Below are 19,375 nucleotides of genomic sequence, written 5' to 3' on the forward strand. Positions count from 1 at the left end.
AACATTAGTCCACGATGAGCAGTGTCCATTGATTACCACTCTCTGTCTTCTCCCCCTCAACCACCCCTTTATCCATAGCAGCAACTTGCCTCCAATGCCACACTGCTCCAATTTGTGCAGCAGTCTTCCATGTGCAACAGTATCAAAAGCCTTTCTAAGATCCAAGTATATAATATCAAAGTTATTCCCTGCATCCAGTTCTTTTGTGACTGCATCATAGTATCCAATCAAATTGGTCAGGCAAGACTTCCCCTTAGCAAAACCATGCTGTGTCCTAGCTATAACTGAAGTCTTGTCTAGATGATCCTGCAGTGCTTCTTTCACCAGTGCCTCCATTAATTTTCCGGGAACAGAAGTTAAACTCACAGGTCTATAATTACTTGTGTCAGCCTTTGATCCCCCTTTGTGAATTGGGGTCACATTTGCACATCTCCAGTCAATGGGTACCTCCCCTGAGTCCAAGGAAGCTCTCATAATTATGGCTAAGGGTTTGCTTACCTCCTTTGCTGCCTCCTTTAATATAACTGGATAGATCCCATCCACCCCAGGTGCCTTTCTTGTGTTTATCTTCAACAATTTCTCCTCCACTTTGCTCTCAGTTATTACAAGATTCTCTAGCTTACTGCTAGAGTTGAATACACCTCTGGCATTCCCCTCGCTGAATAACTCCTCATGTGTGAATGTCGATGCAAAATATTCATTTAGTTTGTTAGCTACCCGAGCAGGGTCATCAACAGTTGACCCATCGATCTCAAGTGGACCAATCTGATTCATCCCCTTCCTTCTAGAGTTTACATAAGTAAAGAACTCTTTGCTGTTTTTCTTCGCATCCCTTGCCAAGGATCTCTCGTAATCTGCCTTCGCCTGCCTAACCTCCTTTGTAACTTGGTTACAGATCAACTTGTATCTATCATAGGCGTCCATGTCACGTGTTAATTTGTATGTATCCCATGCATTTTTCTTCTCTGCCATATGCCTCATTAGTTCATCTGACAACCATTCAGGCCTAAACCTTGAACAATATTTCTTAGTTGGTATGTAAAGCCTAGTAGCTTCCACGATAAGTTCTTTGAATGCTTCCCATTTTGAATTTGCTGTTGGCAATATCATCAGTTGATCCCACTGTATAGAATTTAAATACTGTCTCAGTCCATTGTAGTCGCCTTTACGAAAGCAATACCCCTTCCCTTTACCCCTAATGGTAGTTACCTCTTTGAGTAACTCCCACTTCAGCACACTGTGATCACTGCCACCAAGTGGTTCATTTATCTGCAGATTCTTAATGCATGAAGAATCACTACTGATAATCAGTAGTTTTAAAATTTATTTTAAAATTAAAATTAAAATTTATTAAAATCTATTTATTTTAAAATAAATAGTTTTAAAGCAACTATGTAAACTATGTAAATTGAAAACCCCACAGTAAAATTACCTGGATAGTGTGAGTAAATATTTGGCTGTACTGATCCATAAAGATGACTGCAGCAAGGATGATAATTATAATAAGAAGCTTCTCTATGGACATCACAATTCATATCTGCTGAAATTAGTACAAAATTTTAGCAAACATACAATACAAATACTATTTGCTAAACATCACAGTATAACCAACGATGTCAATGCTCCACACCTTACACTAGAAAAACTAAAAAAAAGGAGCATGAAAAATTTTAATAATTTAATAACAGATTCCTTCAACTAGTCATATTACACAGTAAGCTCTCCTCAACCACAGATTTGGATAACACAATTCTTTATTTGCATACCAAAAGTTTACATTCAGTTCTTTTCTTGATGTATACATAGTTTAGTCCAGTCACATGAAAAAAAAAGAATATAACAACACAAGTCAACACACATTTAAAAATATACATTAATATTTATTTATCAAAAACAAATATAGGGAAAATAAATCTTTGGATGTTAATTCCAATCTCCTTTTAGTTTTCCTGTTCCATGTCTAGTTTTTGTGATGAAACTGATTATGTGAATATGATGAAAGTGATTAAACTACTTTCATATTTATTGAGTCAACATACATGAACATAATTTATTTATTTATTATTGTTTATACATTCATATTTATGTAATTGTTTGAATATCTTTATATTCTTATTATTTCATAATTTCATATTTGATTATAAATTGTTTCAGGTAAGATCCATTGAATTACTGAAACACATTCATCATCATGCCTCAAAAGTGTAAAAATCATTCCAAGAAATTCTGCTTTGTGTGCTGTTTTTCTTAACTAAATCCCAATAGTGTACAATCATGACAGATAGTCGGAAAATTACAGTTATACTTTTATTATTAGTATAAGACAGAGCTACGATGATCAATACACTCTACGTTGTATTTCAATATTTGTAGAAGAATAAGATTTGTTTTTTTTGTTTTTTTTTAGGAGCATTAGCAACTAAGGCCATATTGCTCCAGGAAATGCGGTGGTCATTCCCTGACCGTTCCACATCCTCCGTATTTGGTGGTGATGGGCGCGAACCCCTGTCTAATCAAGAAGCGTGTGCTACGCACTGCTGCTCCTTCCCACCTGGCTACGGAGACGCCCGAAGAATAAGAGAAATTTACCTCAATATGATACATAGAACACTTCCTAATGACACTCTCCAGTGTAGAACACTTTCCATTAGGAAGTGTTCTACATATTTACCTCAATATGGTACATATTGAGGTAATTTCCTAAGTTACCTCAATATGTACACTTCCTAATGGAAAATGTTCTATGTATCATATTGAGGTAAATTTCTGTTATTCTTCTACAAATATTGAAATACAACATATATATGTATTGAGCATCATAGCTCTGTCTTATACTAATCATATTCATATTTTAAACTCTTGTTGACAATTTCATTCACTTCTCTTCCTCTCCTAGCATAACCTATCAATAATTTCCTTTAATTTTAATTTTATTTTTATTTATTTGCTGGAGAGTGTCATTAGGAAGTGTTCTACATATCATATTGAGGTAAATTTCTCTTATTCTTCTTCTACACATAGTTATACTTTTAAGAAGATAATTTATCTAAATCACCATCTGGTTCTGACAAATTTTAATCTGCTTTAAAATCTCTTGTTGGATGTGATCCACTCAGCTGGATCTTCACTGCAATCTGATTCTATTCTGGAAGTGGTTGAATTTATCAACCACTTCCAGATGCAACCTTCCCTCCTAGCCGAATACGACTTCTACTTTTATGGGACTTACCTTCTGTATGTAACCTTCTTTCAGATTGTAACCTTCTCTATGAATACATTAGCATTAGCATTAGTAGAGGCATATGATGCAAGAAAGCAAGCTTATTCAGCATCAGCCAAAAAAAAAAAAAAAAACCCTCTCCCATTTCACCCCTCCGTTCGTTCGAAATACCTGTCCAGTTGAGCTTTAAATTTGTTTAGGCTATCAACTTCAACAACAAGTGATGGAAGTCGGTTCCACCAACCAACCACCCGCTGGCCAAAGGCAAATTTCCGCACATCTATCCGACATCCGTCCTTCCTCAATTTGAATTTATGCCCTCTGAGGTGATTATTCTGAGAAAGATGAAGAATCCCATTGGCATTGAGCATGCTCAAACCATTCAAAGCCTTATACACCTCTATCAGATCACCTCGCCGGTGCCTAGTCTCCAGACTCTGTAATTTGCAAAACTTAAGCCTTTCTTCGTAAGAGCAACCCTTTGTTCCATTTACTAATCTTGTTGCCCTTCTCTGTACCCGTTCCAGCAGCTCTACATCCTTCTTGAAATGAGGCCTCCAGACCTGTATACAGTACTCAAGATGTGGCCTAACCATTGCCTTATACAAGGGAATAATCACCTCCTTATCCCTGCTAGAAAAATTCCTGTATATCATTGACAAGACACCATGAGCTACTCTTGCAGCTCGTCTGCACTGCTCAGAGAACTTCATATCTGCCTGCACAATTACCCCCAGGTCCTTTTCATTCTCCACCACTGTCAGTGTAGTACCGCAGAGTTGATACATTGCTCTGGGGTTACTGTTACCCATATGTAGTACTTTACATTTGTCAATGTTAAACTTCATTTGCCACCTCTCAGCCCATCTGTTCAACCTTTCCAGATCCTGTTGCAGCAGCATAGCGTCAGTAGTGTCCTTAACGACCCTGCCAACCTTTGTATCATCTGCAAACTTAGACATTAAACTTGATATCCCATCATCAATATTATTCATAAACACCGAAAACAACAATGGACCCAACACTGAACCTTGAGGAACTCCACTAATAACATTAGTCCACGTTGAGCAGTGTCCATTGATTACCACTCTGTCTTCTGCCACTCAACCATCCCCTTATCCATAGCAGCAATTTGCCTCCAATGCCACACTGCTCCAATTTGTGCAGCAGTCTTACATGTGCAACGGTATCAAAAGCCTTTCTAAGATCCAAATATATAATATCAAAGTTATTCCCTGCATCCAGTTCTTTTGTGACTACATCATAGTATCCAATCAAATTGGTCAGGCAAGACCTGCCCTTAACAAAACCATGCTGCGTCTGAGCTATAACTGAATTCTTGTCTAGATGATCCTGCACTGCTTCTTTAACCAGTGCCTCCATTAATTTACCTGGAACAGAAGTTAATCTAACAGGTCTATAATTACTTGTGTCAGCCTTTGATCCTCCTTTGTGAATTGGGGTTACATTTGCACATCTCCAGTCTATGGGTACCTCCCCTGAGTCCAAAGAAGCTCTCATAATTATGGCTAGGGGTTTGCATACTTCCTTTGCTGCCTCCTTTAATATAACTGGATAGATCCCATCCACCCCAGGCGCCTTTTTTATGTTTATCCTCAACAATCTCTCCTCCACTTTCCTCTCAGTTATTACAAAATCATCCAGCTCACTGCCAATGTTTACTTTACCTACATCATTCTCCTTCCTGAATAACTCCTCATGCGTGAATGTAGATGCAAAATACTCGTTTAGATTGTTAGCCACCTGAGCAGGATCCTCAACTGTTGAACCATCAATATCCAATGGACCAATCTGATTCATCCCTTTCCTTCTCGAGTTCAAGTATGTAAAGAACTCCTTTCTGTTTTTCTTTGCATCCTTTGCCAAGGATTTTTCGTAGTCTGCCTTTGCCTGCCTAATCTCCTTTGTGACTTGGTTACAGACCAACTTATATCTATCATAGGCTTCCATGTCACCCATTAATTTGTATGTATCCCATGCATTTTTCTTCTCTGCCACATGTCTCATTAGTCCATCTGACAACCATTTAGGCCTAAACCTTGAACATATTTCTATCTTACTCGAACACCACCTCTACTTTGCTGGGCCCAGCACTAAACCATGGGAGGCTCTACTAATAACATTAGTCCATGGAGAGCAGTGTCCATTAATAACCACTCTCTGTCTTATCCCACTCAACCATCACTTTAACCCTAGCAGTAACTTGCCCTTAATACCATGCTGCTCCAATCTGTACAGCAGTTTTTTACGTGTAACAGTTTCAAAAGCTTCCCTGGAATCCAAGTATATGATATTAAGACAAATTGGTCAGAGAAGATCGCCCATTAACAAATCCATGATGTGACTGCAGTATAACTGCATTCCTGTCTAGATGGTCCTGCTTTACTTCTTTAACTAGTGGCTTTGTTATTACTTCCTGGAACAGAAGTTAAGCTAACATGTCTGTTAATTCCAAACCTATTACTTAACAGGTTTGTAATTACTCATGTTCCCTTTATGATCATCCCTTTGTGAATTGGGGGTGTTCACACATTTCCAATCATAGGGACCTCTCCTGAATCCAAAGATTCTCTCGTAATTATGGCTAAGGATTTGCATGCCTCCCTTATTATAATCAGATAGATCCCATCCAGGTGCCTTTTTTTTATTTTTAGCTTCAATAGTTTGTCTTCCACTTTCCTCTCAGGTATCACAAAATCATTTAGCTCCCTTGGAAAACAGGTCTTAAGCTTCGGGTTGCATATCACAAAACTTTCTAGCAATGACCGACAAACTGACTTAAAATAACTTTATTAAAATAAATAAATAAATAATATCTACATAAAATACTAAAACAGAAATAAAATATAAAATAAAAGCATTAAAATACAATAAAATATGGATAAAACTAATAAAATATCAGTAGCTTTCAAGACAGAGTGCCTTTTCCTCAGCTTAGTCGGTGAATAGTGTATTGCAGTATACAGGGTGTCTCAAAAATACACGGCATAACTTCAAGAATGAGTTCCTCATATGTAGACAATAAAAATATTTTATATCAACATAGTTCCGGAAATGCTTGGTTCCCGAGTTATTAACCGGAGTGTCTTATCTCTCGCAGGTGATTTCCTTCATCACAAGGTACTGACACAATATGGTAATTTTCCATTCCGACCATGTCGGGTGGACCGGTCTGATTCGTCCACTTCCTTCTGGAGTTTACATGGGTGAGGAGCTCTTTGCTGTTTTTCTTTGCATCCCTTGCCGGGGATTTCTCGTGGTCTGCCTTCGCCTGCCTGGCCTCCTTTGTGGCTTCGTTGCAGATCGGCTTGTATCTGTCATGGGCTTCTGTGTCGCGTGTTAGTTTGTATGTATCCCATGCATTTTTCTTCTCTGCCATATATCTCATTGGTTCGTCTGACGTCCACTTGGGCCTGGACCTTGAACAATGTTTGTTGGTTGGTATGTAAGGCCTAGTAGCTTCCAGGATGGGTTCTTTGAGTCCTTCCCATTTTGAATTTGCTGTTGGTCCCACTGTATAGAATTTAAATGCTGTCGCCTTTACGAGGGCAGTGGCCCTTCCCTTTGCCCCTGGTGGTGGTTGCCTCTTTGAGTGCGTCCCGCTTCGGCGCACTGTGGTTGCTGCCGCCTGGTGGTTCATTTACCTGCAGATTCTTGATGCATCTGCTGACCCGACCATCGCTGCTGATGGTCGGGTCGGGAGTGTTGCTCCCTCTGGTTGCCTCCCGAGCATGCTGATGTAGGGGGCGGTCATCCAGTGGGTCCACGGAGACCTTGCTGGTGTGTGGGTGGCCGGCCCCCAGGTTCCGGTCAGTGTCTGGGAGGTTGGGGTCCCCCCATTGTAGGACTCACTGATTTGCTGGCCCACTCTGTTTCCCTGTGCAATTTCTTATTATACTCATCAGAGTATAATAAGAGGTTGTATGGAAGACTATTGTACAAATTGGGGCAGAATGGTATTAAGGGTAAGTTGCTACAATGGATAAAAGGATGGTTGAGTGGGAGAAGATAGAGGGTGGTAATTAATGGGTGCTGCTCTTCGTGGAGTCCCACAGGATTCGTTGTTGGGTCCTCTATTGTTTTGTATATTTATCAATGATATTGATGAAGGTATATCAGGCTTAATGTCGAAGTTTGCAAATGATACAAAGGTTGGCAGGGTTGTTAATGACAGTAATGGCAGTGTGCTACTGCAACAGGATCTAGATAATTTGGGCAGATGGGCTAAAAAGTGGCAACTGAAGTTTAACCTTGACAAATGCAAAGTACTGCATATGGGTAGAAGTAACCCCAGAGAAACGTACCAACTGTGTGGTACTGCACTTAAGATGGTAGAAAATGAAAAAGACCTGGGAGTAATTGTGCAGTCAGATATGAAGTTTTCTTAGCAATGCAGACAGGCTGCCAGGGCAGGTCATGGGGTTTTGTCAATGATATATAGGAATTTTGCTAGCAGGAAAATGGAGGTGATTTTCCCTCTGTATAATGCAATGGTCAGGCCACGCCTTGAGTACTGCGTACAGGTCAGGAGGCCTCATTTTAGGAAGGATATATATTTACTTGAACATGTACAGAGAAGGGCAACAAGATTGGTGAGGTGAATGGAGGGACCCTCTTACCAAGAGAAGCTTAAGTTCTGCAAATTGCAGTGGCTGGAGACTAGACACCTGCACGGTGATCTGATTGAGGTGTATAAGGCCTTGAATGGGTTGAGCACGCTGAATTCTGATGGGATCCTTCCACTTGTTTAGATTACGAACCTAAGGGGACAAATTCAAATTAAGAAAAGACAGGTGTAGAATAGATGTGAGGAAATTTGCCTTTAGCCAGAGGGTGGTTAATTGCTGGAACAAACTTCCATCTATCTTTGTGGAAGTTGATAGGTTAAATAAATTTAAGGAGGGACTGGACAGGCATTTGGAGGGAATGGTGTGATTTTTTTTTTTTTTTTTGGTTGATGCTGCATAAGCTCATACATTTGCTTTCTTGTATCACATGCCACTACTACTACATGTACTCAAATCAGGAGCAAGCGGATATGCACTTTGTATGGTTTGGCAGAGGGCAATACTCTGGAGGCTCATCGTTTGTACCACGAAAGGTTCCCAGAACGAAGATGTCCAGACAGGAAAACGTTTGAAGGTATCCATCACCGCCTTTGTGAACATGGAACCTTTACACCTTGTACTGCCGACAGAGGACGAACAAGATCTATGACTCTTGAAGTAGAGGAGGAGATTTTGGATGTTGTGCATGCCACTCCTGCAATCAGCACGTGCAGAAGAGCAATGCAACTGACTGTTCAACATTCGACTATTTGGAGAGTGTTGTGAGAACACTAACTGTACCCTAACCATCTGCAACGGGTACAGGCCTTGTCACCAGCAGATTGCCCTGTGTGAATAATGTTCTGCCAGTGGTTTTTGCATCGGTGTGGTACAACTCCTCACTTTCCTGCCTCAGCGATATTTACAGATGAAGCACAGTTCACACGAGACGGAATCCAAAACTTTCACAATCAGCATCTATGGGCTGGGGAAAACCCACATGCAATTCTTCCATCACATCACCAACAGCGGTTCAGCCTCAACATCTGGGTGGATGTTTTTGGTAATAAGTTACTTCCAAACAAAATCACGGGATGTACAGAAACTTTCTGGAAAACAACATGCCTGATTTCTTGCACGACACACAATTGATCATTTGTCAACAAGCACACTTCGTGCATGACGGCGCTCCCGCACATTTCATGCATGATGGGGCTCCCGCACATTTCAGCCATCTAGCCCACAATTACCTGAATCGAAGGTTTCCTGGTCGGTGGACCAGGGAAACTGCCTGGCCTCCACACTCATCTGATTTAAACCCACTAGATTTCTTCTTGTGGGGCCATTTAAAGTCATTGGTGTATTCGACTCCGGTAGCTGATGTAGAAACTCTCCACAATTGAATTGTGGCAGGTTGTGAGACAATACGAAACATGCCAGGAATTTGGCATCGTCTTCATGAGTTCATGAGACGTCGATGTGAGGCCTGTATTCAGGCAGAAGGTGGACATTTTGAACAATTACTATAAGGTGATGTGAACAGGTAAGTGTCATAGACAGACCTTCAAAACTCAGAAACCAAGCATTTCCAAAACTATGTTGATATAAAATATTTTTATTGTCTACATACGAGGAACTCATTCCTGAAGTTATGCAATTGTATTTTTGAGACACCCTGTATATCGTTGGTTACAAAAGTCAGCTGATCATAATCATGCATCACGAGTCTGGTGTCAGTAGAGTAGAATTGCGTATACATGATGATCGCTAGTGCTCATCACACTGCAAAACAGTAGATTCCATAATGGGGTGCAAGTGCACCCTCCTATTGCAATTCGTGGTACTATTATGCTAGCTATGTTCAGTGCCTCAAGCCACGAGCGCTGGTGGTAATCACGTGAATACTCAACAATTTCAATATCCCATCAAGGATCAAGATTGTGCTGCTCAACCCAATAATGCTCAGCGACCGAGGAGCGTTCAGAATTAGCAGTTCGAAGAGCCACCTCATGTTCAGAAACACAATCTTTCAATCTCCTGCCAGAGTCACCTACATAACACCCCCCCACCCACAGTCCAGACATGTAATATGGTATACGGAACTAGTTCGTAGGAGAGGAGGAACGGGTGTTTTCACCTTAGAAATAATAGAATGCAATTTCCTCCTGGGAAGTTGCACACATTATGTATGGTGGAGACACAAAATCATAACAAGATGTTCCAATACACCTGGATAATAGGGGATGTAGCATCGCCACCATTAGATAATGCCTTATCACAACATCATCAGTGGGTTAATCCGTTGTTCTAAGTGGGCTGAGGGGTAAAGGTCAAGAACTACAGTAATTCTAGTAGACAGAGCTTAAGCCCCTTCATTGCCTTTGTTCATTACTAGTATTGATGTTATTAGTGCGGCTGTGTTTGTACCTGTCTTGTCAGAATATAGAAGTAAATTTTGTCAGAATTTTGGCTTTTGTGGTTTCATTTATACATAAAATATTTCTTTCATGATACACTGAAGAAAAGTGCATGCATGTGCTTGTTTAAGAAATCAAAAAATCTCAATATTTGTATGATACATAATATTAATTTTATTTATTGAAACTTTTGGTGTAGATAAATACATGAAATTGCACCGATAATTATATGCAACCTTTGATAAACTATAGGCCTGTGTATGCAGACAGGTATCCTTAGTTGTAACAGCTAATAATAATCTGTGAGATGCTAATAACAAGTAAAGTGAAATTCGGAAGAGAACATAACATTTTATTTATTTATTTCAAATTGTTACAGGTATGTGAGATTCATTTCGAGCCATCCCAATTAGATGGACATCCATATTTGATAGGGAAAAAAAAGAGAATCACCGTAGATTTCAAGCATCCAAAATTAATTCATGGAGCTGTTCCATCACATTTTCCGAACTGTACAAGCTATTTGTCATCAGGCATTTACAAGAGACATTCCCGAAAAGAAGAAGCGAAGATTAGAAGAAAAAAACTTTGAGAAGGCCCTGTAAAATAGTATTAAGAATAAATATGATTATGAAAAAGCTCAAGAATTTCATACATTTCCACAACTAGCAGAGAGCTTGAATAGACATACAGTACCTGAATGCTGGCAAGTTATTTCAAAAAAAAAAACAACTGTCTTATGTTTTTATATTTACTATTTCAGCCAGCACCTTCTACTTCCTATTCAACGGTGATTAGTAAGGATTTTATGTTGTCGGTATTTGTACAGAGTGCTGAAATTCATAATTTAGGAAAGTCAAAGGAACTTCCTATGAAGATGAACAGTTTCATTCAGATTACTAACATCTTAAAACAGATACCAGTAATTTCCAACAGCAGTGATGTTAACAATATTTCTTTTGTTTTAAATGCTGCTTGTAGTTTACTGAATTCAATTGCAGGAAACATTAATAGTGAGAGAGCATCAGTGCTTAAATTCATATAAGAACAATTACATTTGTTACGATGTGAAAAGGATGCATACTGATATTCCACAGATGTATTAATATTTTCAATTTGGTGTTTTTGATATCTCCACATGCCTAAAAAATTTCTATAGCATTCTGCATTCCTATTTCTTACTCGTCCAAGTACTATTCGTAGGCTCTGCTATTCTCTAAATTCAAAAATTCCAGATGACCAGCAAGAGAATCATTTTCTGATGTATGCTAAACAGAAATTGGGTTTTTTAAATTCTTCAGAATGCAAAATTAGTTTAATGATCGATGAAATTCATCTGAAACCTTATATTGATTACAAAGGTGAAAACATACTGGGAATTCTTTTGATAGTACTGATGCAGCTACAAGTGCATATGTACTGGTTTATGAGTCAAAGCTTTTTGTCAAAAACAAAGATGTCATTTATATTTTATCCATGAAAAAAAATTACTGCAGAAAAATTACATTCAGTTTCGAAAAAAATTATTGTGGGTTTGGAGAAAATTGGTTAGAATATTGTAGCAGTTGTAAGTGATAAGAATTCAATTAATAGAAAAAGTATTTCACTAGTTACAAATCCTCCACAGCTGAGTATTGTTTATTCTAATCCTGTTGATTCATCGCATCCCTTTTTTTTTTTGTTATTGATGCAGTTCATATTTTTGATGTATTCGAAATAACTGGTTAAACCAATATAACTGATAATTTTTATTATCCATCTTTTGAAGGTGCTGAACATCTTCATACAGCTTCACTATCTTGCCTTAAAGCATTGCATTCCATGGAAACTAAAAATCTGTGAAATATGGTTACAATTTAACATTGAAGGCTTTGAATCCATCAAGTTTGGAGAGAAAGTGTAAAACTTGTATTGCAGATTTTTAATGAACATGTCATTAATAGCCTTATTCTTTTAGGTCCAAAAAGAAATTTACTGTTTCATAAAGATACCGCCGATTTCATTATAATTGTTTTAACATAGTAGTATATAGTGAATGTGAAAACGCCTCTAAAGGGACAAAGATTAAAAAACTGTTGCCAAGAACCCTTAATTAAAAATCATGAAAATGTTATTTTTCTAAATAAATTTATTGAAGAAGAATCTTTATTGCAACGTTTAGAATGATAATTTACATAATAGTAGTTGCAACAACCCGTCACGGCACAGTGGCCAGGGGTTAACAATATACTACAGAGACATTATTGCCTCAAAAAGCCAAACATACACAAATAAATAATAAATAAGTGAAATAAAGTACAGGAAAATGGAGAAATGACTTGAGTATACTACATATATAGAACATTAAGTGAGTGTACAACCATTTGTTTCAAAATACATACTATAAGGATATACATTGAAGTGCATAAATATGTACATGGTTGGTTGGGTTAAGAATATACACTGCTCAAGACTCATTATAATAGTAGTAGCCTTGGCCTCCCCACTGAGGGGAGGCCAAGGCTACTTTTTTTATCTTTTCCTATATTGTTGATCTCGACAGAAAAAAAAAAAAGACAGAATTTGTTGAAGTCGCATCTAAGTCTTGGACTCGAGATAGCATCTGCTCCAACAGATGAAAGCGTCTTTGCAGAGGGCATATCTGGGGAACTGCTCATAGACGTGCCACTGGGATCCACCATGCACAGTTGTCCCAGAAGTTCGAGATTGAAAGATCGGATTTCTGAACATGAGGTGGATCTTCGAACCACTAATTTTGAATGTTCTGTAGTCGCCGAGCATTATTGGGTTGAGCAGCATAATCTTGATTCTCAACAGGATATTGAAATTGCTGACTATTCACGTGATTACTGCCAGTCATGGCTTGAGTCACTTCACACAGCTAGCAGTAATAGTACCATAAATCGCAATGGGGGTGCACTTGCACCCCATTACGGAATCTAGTTTTGCAGTGTGACAAGCGCTGGCGTTCATCATGTGTACGTTATTCTGCTCTACCGACACCAGACTCCTGATGCATGATCATGCTCAGCTAACTTTTTCTGCTGTAACCAACAATATATACTGCAATACCCCATTCACCAACTAAGCTGATGAAGAGTCACTTCGTCTCGAAACCTACTGTATATTTAATTAGTTTGATCCATATTTTATTGTATTTTAATGCTTTTATTTTATATTTTGTCTCTGTTTTAGTATTTTACGTAGATATTATTTATTTATTTTAAATAAAATTATTTTAAGTCAGTTTGTCAGTTGTCACTAGAAAGTTTTGTAATTTAGCTCCCTGTTAGAGTATAATAAACTTAAGGACAACTGTAGTGCTTCAATAACCTTTCAATCTCAGAGTCTGAGATACGTGGCTACAGTCCCCGAAACTACACAGCCAGTAAGCAAAACAGAGTCCTGACCAAGAAAGTGCTTGAAGCTGTGAAAAAAAAGAAAGAGAAAACAAGCAAACAAAAATATAACTTTTCGACACAGGCAGAATTTACTTTACTACTTTAAAATTTTTAAGTTACATTTCCTGTCTGATTGGTGTCAGTAGTTGAAATCAAAATAAATCATGTTAGGGAAACTACTAGGAGAAAAATTATTCTAGACCTGAACCAAATGACATCATAGGGCTGACACACAGGAATTGTCAGGTGGGAGTGTTCACAGTTCTAATTTGGATAATGAGGAGAGAGTGGTCGCAGTTATTAAAAGTAATGGATTTCAATTTCAGTAAAGGAGGTTATTACCTGTTAAGGTGCTACATAGATTCTATCAAGCTGACAGAGTGCAAGCCCTTGTGGGTAGCAAAGTTCATAAAACCACTGTCCTCCCCTATGCTGGGTGGAAAAGACCCAAGTTTGAGTCCCATCGATGATAAGAGGAATTTTTACCAGCCTTTTTCACAAAATGGCTGGGTTAGTCAGTCTCAGGTGAGGACATCATGATTTTTTCTCCTGAAAACTCTGGTTTTTTGTCCTGTGAACAGAAATTCAACCACAGAACATTCGATCACATAATTTACAGACAGTATACGCAGAGCAATATGCACTTAGTCGCTGATGCTCCTAATACCCTATAAGAACAAAAGACTGCAAATACATTAAATTATGGCATAAATTTAAAGCTATAGTTAGTCACAGAAGCTTTGACAGCATATGAAACCATTAAGAAAATATAGTACAGATGAATAAATATCTGGCCTGTTTTAGAGCACAAAAAGATGACATGGAAAAATTGACAGAGCAATAAAGTTCCGAAGCCTATAACAGCTACAAACTGATCTGTAACAATAACACAGAAAAAGGTTAGGTTGGCAAAGGCAAATTTTGAAAAACTTTTGGTTGGAAGAGCAAAGGACAAGTTTCTTGAATTTGAATACTAAGCAGAAAAGAGTGAATCAGATGCATAATGGAGGTAGGAAAGTTACAGATTACCTTGCTGACTTTTGTAGATGAACTTAAAGGTACTTTGCATCGATATTTATGAAGATTCTTCATGGTGAGGAGAAGCTATGTGAGTGAAGGTGGAAAGTATAAAATTAAGCAATATTGAAATTTAAAAACACTATTTATTATAAATATTTTTGATCGTAAAGGTGGTTAAGCTCCTGGGGCTGATAACATAAACCCAATAATTTCGAGAGATGTTTGCAGATGATACAAAAGTTGTCAGGGTTGTTAATGACAATAAAGACAGTATGCTACTCCAAGTAGGTCTAGATAAGTTGAGCAAATCGGCGGAGAAGTGGCAACTGAAGTTTAACATTAACAAATGCAAAGTACTGCATACAGGTAGCAATAACCCAAGAGAAACATACCAACTGTGCGGTACTACACTTGGGAAGTGGATAGTGAAAAAGACCTGGGGATAATTGTGCAGTCAAATATGAATCGCTGAGAAGTGCAGAGGGGCTATCAGGACAGGTAATGGAGTCTTATCAATGATATATAGGAATTTTGCTTGCAGGAACAGGGAGGTGATTATCCTGTTGTATAAGGCAATGGTCAGGCCACACCTAGAGTACTGTGTACAGGTCTGGAGGCCTCATTTTAGGAGGGATATAGAGTTGCTAGAACGAGTACAAAGAAGGGCAACAAGGTTGGCAAGAGGAACAAAGGAGTGCTCTTACCAAGAAAGGCTTAAGTTCTGCAAATTGCAGTGCCTGGAGAGTAGGCACATGTGAGGTGATGCGATTGAGGTGTATAAGGCCTTGAATGGGTTGAGCAAGCTCAATGCTGATGGGATTCTTCCTCTTGCTCAAATTAAGAACCTAAGGAGGGGTCTTAGATTCAAATTGAGGAAAGACAGTTGTAGAATAGATGAGCAGAAATCTGCCTTTAGCCAGCGAGTAGTTGATTGGTGGAACAGACTTCCATCTTTTGTTGTGGAAGTTGATAGCCTAGATAAATTTCAGGCTGAGCTGGACAGGCATTTGGTGGGTACATACCAACCAGTCAGTCAAACTTCAGTGGAAGGGAAAATCATGAAGGAAATGATAAACAGGACCATTTGGATTGAAATGGAATTCTTAAAGAAAAACAGTATGTTTTTGTAAAGGAGAAAATCATGTTTGACCAGCTTAGCTATTTTGACATAGTCACTCATGAGTTGGATGTAGGAAATAATTTCAACATCGTCTACTTTGATTTCAACAAAGCAGATTCAGTCCCATGTGAAAGGTTACTGTGTAAGCTGGAACACGTTATGATTGCATGGAAAAATCCTCAAGTAAATCCTCATGTAAGGGTGGCTACAAGACACAAGACAGAGGTTATTGATCAACATGAAATTTATCTCCCTCAAAACTCACTCAACTAAATCATATTACTGATTTATAGTTGCTCTTCAGATTGAGCTAATAAGGGGTTCCCCATGGATCAGTAATAGGAGGACTTGTTTTTGATTTTCTTAAATGACATCAATGACACAACCCCAAAATAACTTACACATTGGGTGAGTTAAGAAATAAAACCAGTAGATGAAGAAAGAGAATTGGGAATTATAATACAGTTGTACATGAAGTTCTCCAAGATATGTAGGCAGGAAGCAAGGAAGACTCAGTGTTCTGTTAATGATTTCCTTGTAGATATAGAGAGGTGTGGTTCTCACAACACCACTTTATAAAGCAATTGTGAGACTCCCCCCAACTTGGACTGCTGTGTCCAGGTATGAAGACTACACCAAAGAAAAAGACACTGAGATTCTTGAAAGGGTCCAAAAACAGGTGGTGTACCTGGTGAGATTGACAAAAGGATATTCCCATATGAGAAAAGGTTATAAAATATATGGCCAGTAGATACTGAAACTAGTGGAGATTTGAATGAAGTGTATCAGGCTCTGAGAGGTGAAAAGAAAATGAATGAGGATTAAATTTGCACAGTTAGAAATGATTCCAAAATTAGTTTCAAATTACAAAGGTTTAGACTGGTTTACAGGAAGTTTTCTTTGCCAGAAAGTTATTGGATTAAGTCGCCTCCATGGTTGGTTGAGCCTGAGCATGAGGAAATGCAAAGCTCACCTGGAAAGACACCTGTATCAGGTGGTTTATTATTATAGTGGTATTTTTTTTTTCCTGCCAGTGCATCAAAAGCCCAGGGCTTCAGTGCACCATACAGCTATCACTCGTATGTTTTGCTCTGTTCAATTTTTGATCAGCTTAGTTCACTTACACAAAATACATTATTCACAGTTTGGCATACATTTGCTAACAGAAGTTACCCATAAGCTGATGAGAAGCCAGTATAACTTCCAGACAGTGTCCTGCAGTATCTCAGATTTGTAAGTTATAGAATTAAGTACCATCACCACAATGACTGTCAATTCTGGTGATGGTACATAATTTAAAAATATATTACTAACTTCAGCAGAAACATAGATAATGGTATTTGTCACCAAGTTCAACTAAGGCCCAAGCCTTAACACTGAGTAAGCATTGGTACTGGTTTTCAGTGAGAGAAGAATGATACTCATGATTGAAAACAGAAGCAATAACTGAAGACACTATTTTATTTCATTTGATTTTAACTATTGTATTGAATATCACCCCTCCCCCTTGCGATACAATACTATTATCCATCATACCAATAAACTAATTAAATATTTCATGTAGTAAAGTATCTTTTATTAAATTTTTAACTTAAACTGAAATTATAAAAATACAATGAAGAATAAATAAAATAAGATAACAATATATTCAATGAAATTAAAACAGTATTCTTTCAAGTTGTATCAAATTATTTCAAACTGCACTACACTGATGCTTGAGCTAAACTTTCTTTGTTCAAATGTTTTAACAAATACATAGCTGTGTGTCAGTGTTCACTGTCAAGATGAAGGCTAAAAGCTAAGCCATATGCCATCCCTCCCCCATGGAGATCTTTTTAGAACTGGAACGATTTATTTGAGTAGATCTACGAAGATAAACTCGAAGATACAGGCTGTCAGGAAAAGATGTAGCACTGTACACTCACTTATTTTCAGTCCCGTCCTGATAAATACAAATGATTTAACATATCAGAGATCAGTGATGAAACTACACTTTATCCCCAGAAAAGTTCTCAAATGGACCCTGTGAGGTTTTTTTCCCAACAATCACACCAAACCAACCATCGGGCCCTCTAACATTTCACTCCAACCCCCCCCCCCCCCTCGCAGAAACTGCTGAGTACAATAGTTTGCCACTGAATTAGAGATCCTGAATAGAAGTACTCTCCCTGGAACAAAATATAATTGTCAAGCTAAAAAAGGGTGGCTAAACTCCATTATTTGGGTACCACTTGTCTCTGTGCAGTGGGCGTGGTCGTAGAACGGAGTGATTATACGGTCGAGTTCTGCGATTGGATGATTATTGTGAAGGCGTTTTCTTTCTGATTTTTTTTGTGTCGTTGTGGAAGGGGTGCTTAGCCTCGGTTGGGTGTTTATCCCCCCCATCGCGCTGTTCTAAAATCAGAAAACGAGTTCCCGATTTAAAAACAGCGGCAAGTGGGGGGAAAAAACACCCTAGGCATATCAACCTAGGAGGACAGTGAGTGGTGCCTGCCAATCACTGCTTAGTTCTTGTCCGTTTGTCGAAATATGGATTAGTACCCAAGATCTGGATTTTACCAAAAAAAAGTTACAGTATTTTGTATTAGAACAGATATGTTCATGACTGACCGATAACTGTTACAATTTAAACTAAGTTTTATATTAAAACTTTCGTGGAATTACTTCAACTTCATTTAATAATATGAGCCGATTAACATTTACCTCAATAAACATCTTAAGTCAGCTTGACATACTTTGTTATCCCCCATCGCCAAGGTTTGTCCCAGGTATCTCCTTTGATTTTTAAAAATATGCACCGATCATGGCTCGCATCTCCCCCGTTTAGGAAGTAAAGAACTGTGTAATAAAGAGGTAATTATGTAATACAAATAATGTGACTCACCGTTCGTTGGAAATGAAATGCTCCTCGGAAAACTTGTTCGTTAAAAGAATTACATTCGAACGCGATCATTTAGATACAGAAGTGCTCGCTGATTTTCTACAGCAAAAACACTATAATTAGCTACTCTTACTGCCGGCACACAACTCAAAAGGAAAAGCGTCGTCTGCAACACTACTCTAAACCCCGGGCACCGACTCATATTCTCGGTACCAATGATCTCTTGGTGTTGTATAGAGGTGCAGTTTTAACCATGCTTGCTCTTCAATACTAAGATTTCTAAAGGAAAGAGTTTTCACTAAAGCTTTTACTTCAAATTAGCTTACGCTGAACAGCCCAGAAATGTTTACTTCATGTAGCAGTTTATAGCGTGAGCAGATTTTCTGGGATGAAAATCATAAAAACCAATTCCTTAAATACAAAAAAAAAAAAAAAAAACGGAACAAAACGCATTCTGGAAATGAAATAATCGAGACAAACAGAACTCCGAATTAACAAAATCTGGACGTTTCTAGACCCATTTATAGTCAAGGTGCTAATTTTTACTGGCCTATTTTTCACCCTAATATCAGCAATGGTAATTTCATAAAACAGTATATAGAAAGATCTGTAATTTTATTTTCGTTCAAGTAAAATTATTAAATTAGTTACCAGCAGAAATACAATTACTAATCCAAGTACAATTATGACTTTTTATGCAAGAAAATATTAACTGTAGATACCCAAAAATAAAACATGTTTAGATTAA

General features: G+C 38.1%; 1 protein-coding gene across 5 annotated transcripts in view; it reads right to left on the minus strand.

Moving 5' to 3' along the window:
• The window catches only part of LOC150082427 (uncharacterized), a 253,470-nt gene extending 234,661 nt beyond the window's left edge, over positions 1-18,809 (minus strand). For all 5 annotated transcript variants that reach the window (XM_090377496.1, XM_090377495.1, XM_090377494.1 and 2 more), the window contains exons 1-2: positions 18,631-18,809; positions 1,433-1,537 (exon numbers count right to left, since the gene is read on the minus strand). In XM_090377496.1, the coding sequence (XP_090233622.1) occupies positions 1,433-1,535 (103 nt within the window). In that variant the 5' untranslated portion in view covers positions 1,536-1,537; positions 18,631-18,809. The remainder of the gene's footprint in view (positions 1-1,432; positions 1,538-18,630) is intronic.
• Between the last annotated feature and the right edge of the window lie 566 nt (positions 18,810-19,375).

The sequence above is a fragment of the Mastigoproctus giganteus genome, chromosome 7 (genome assembly GCF_048544385.1).
Source record: "Mastigoproctus giganteus isolate SK-2022 chromosome 7, ASM4854438v1, whole genome shotgun sequence".
Classification (NCBI taxonomy): domain Eukaryota; kingdom Metazoa; phylum Arthropoda; class Arachnida; order Uropygi; family Thelyphonidae; genus Mastigoproctus; species Mastigoproctus giganteus.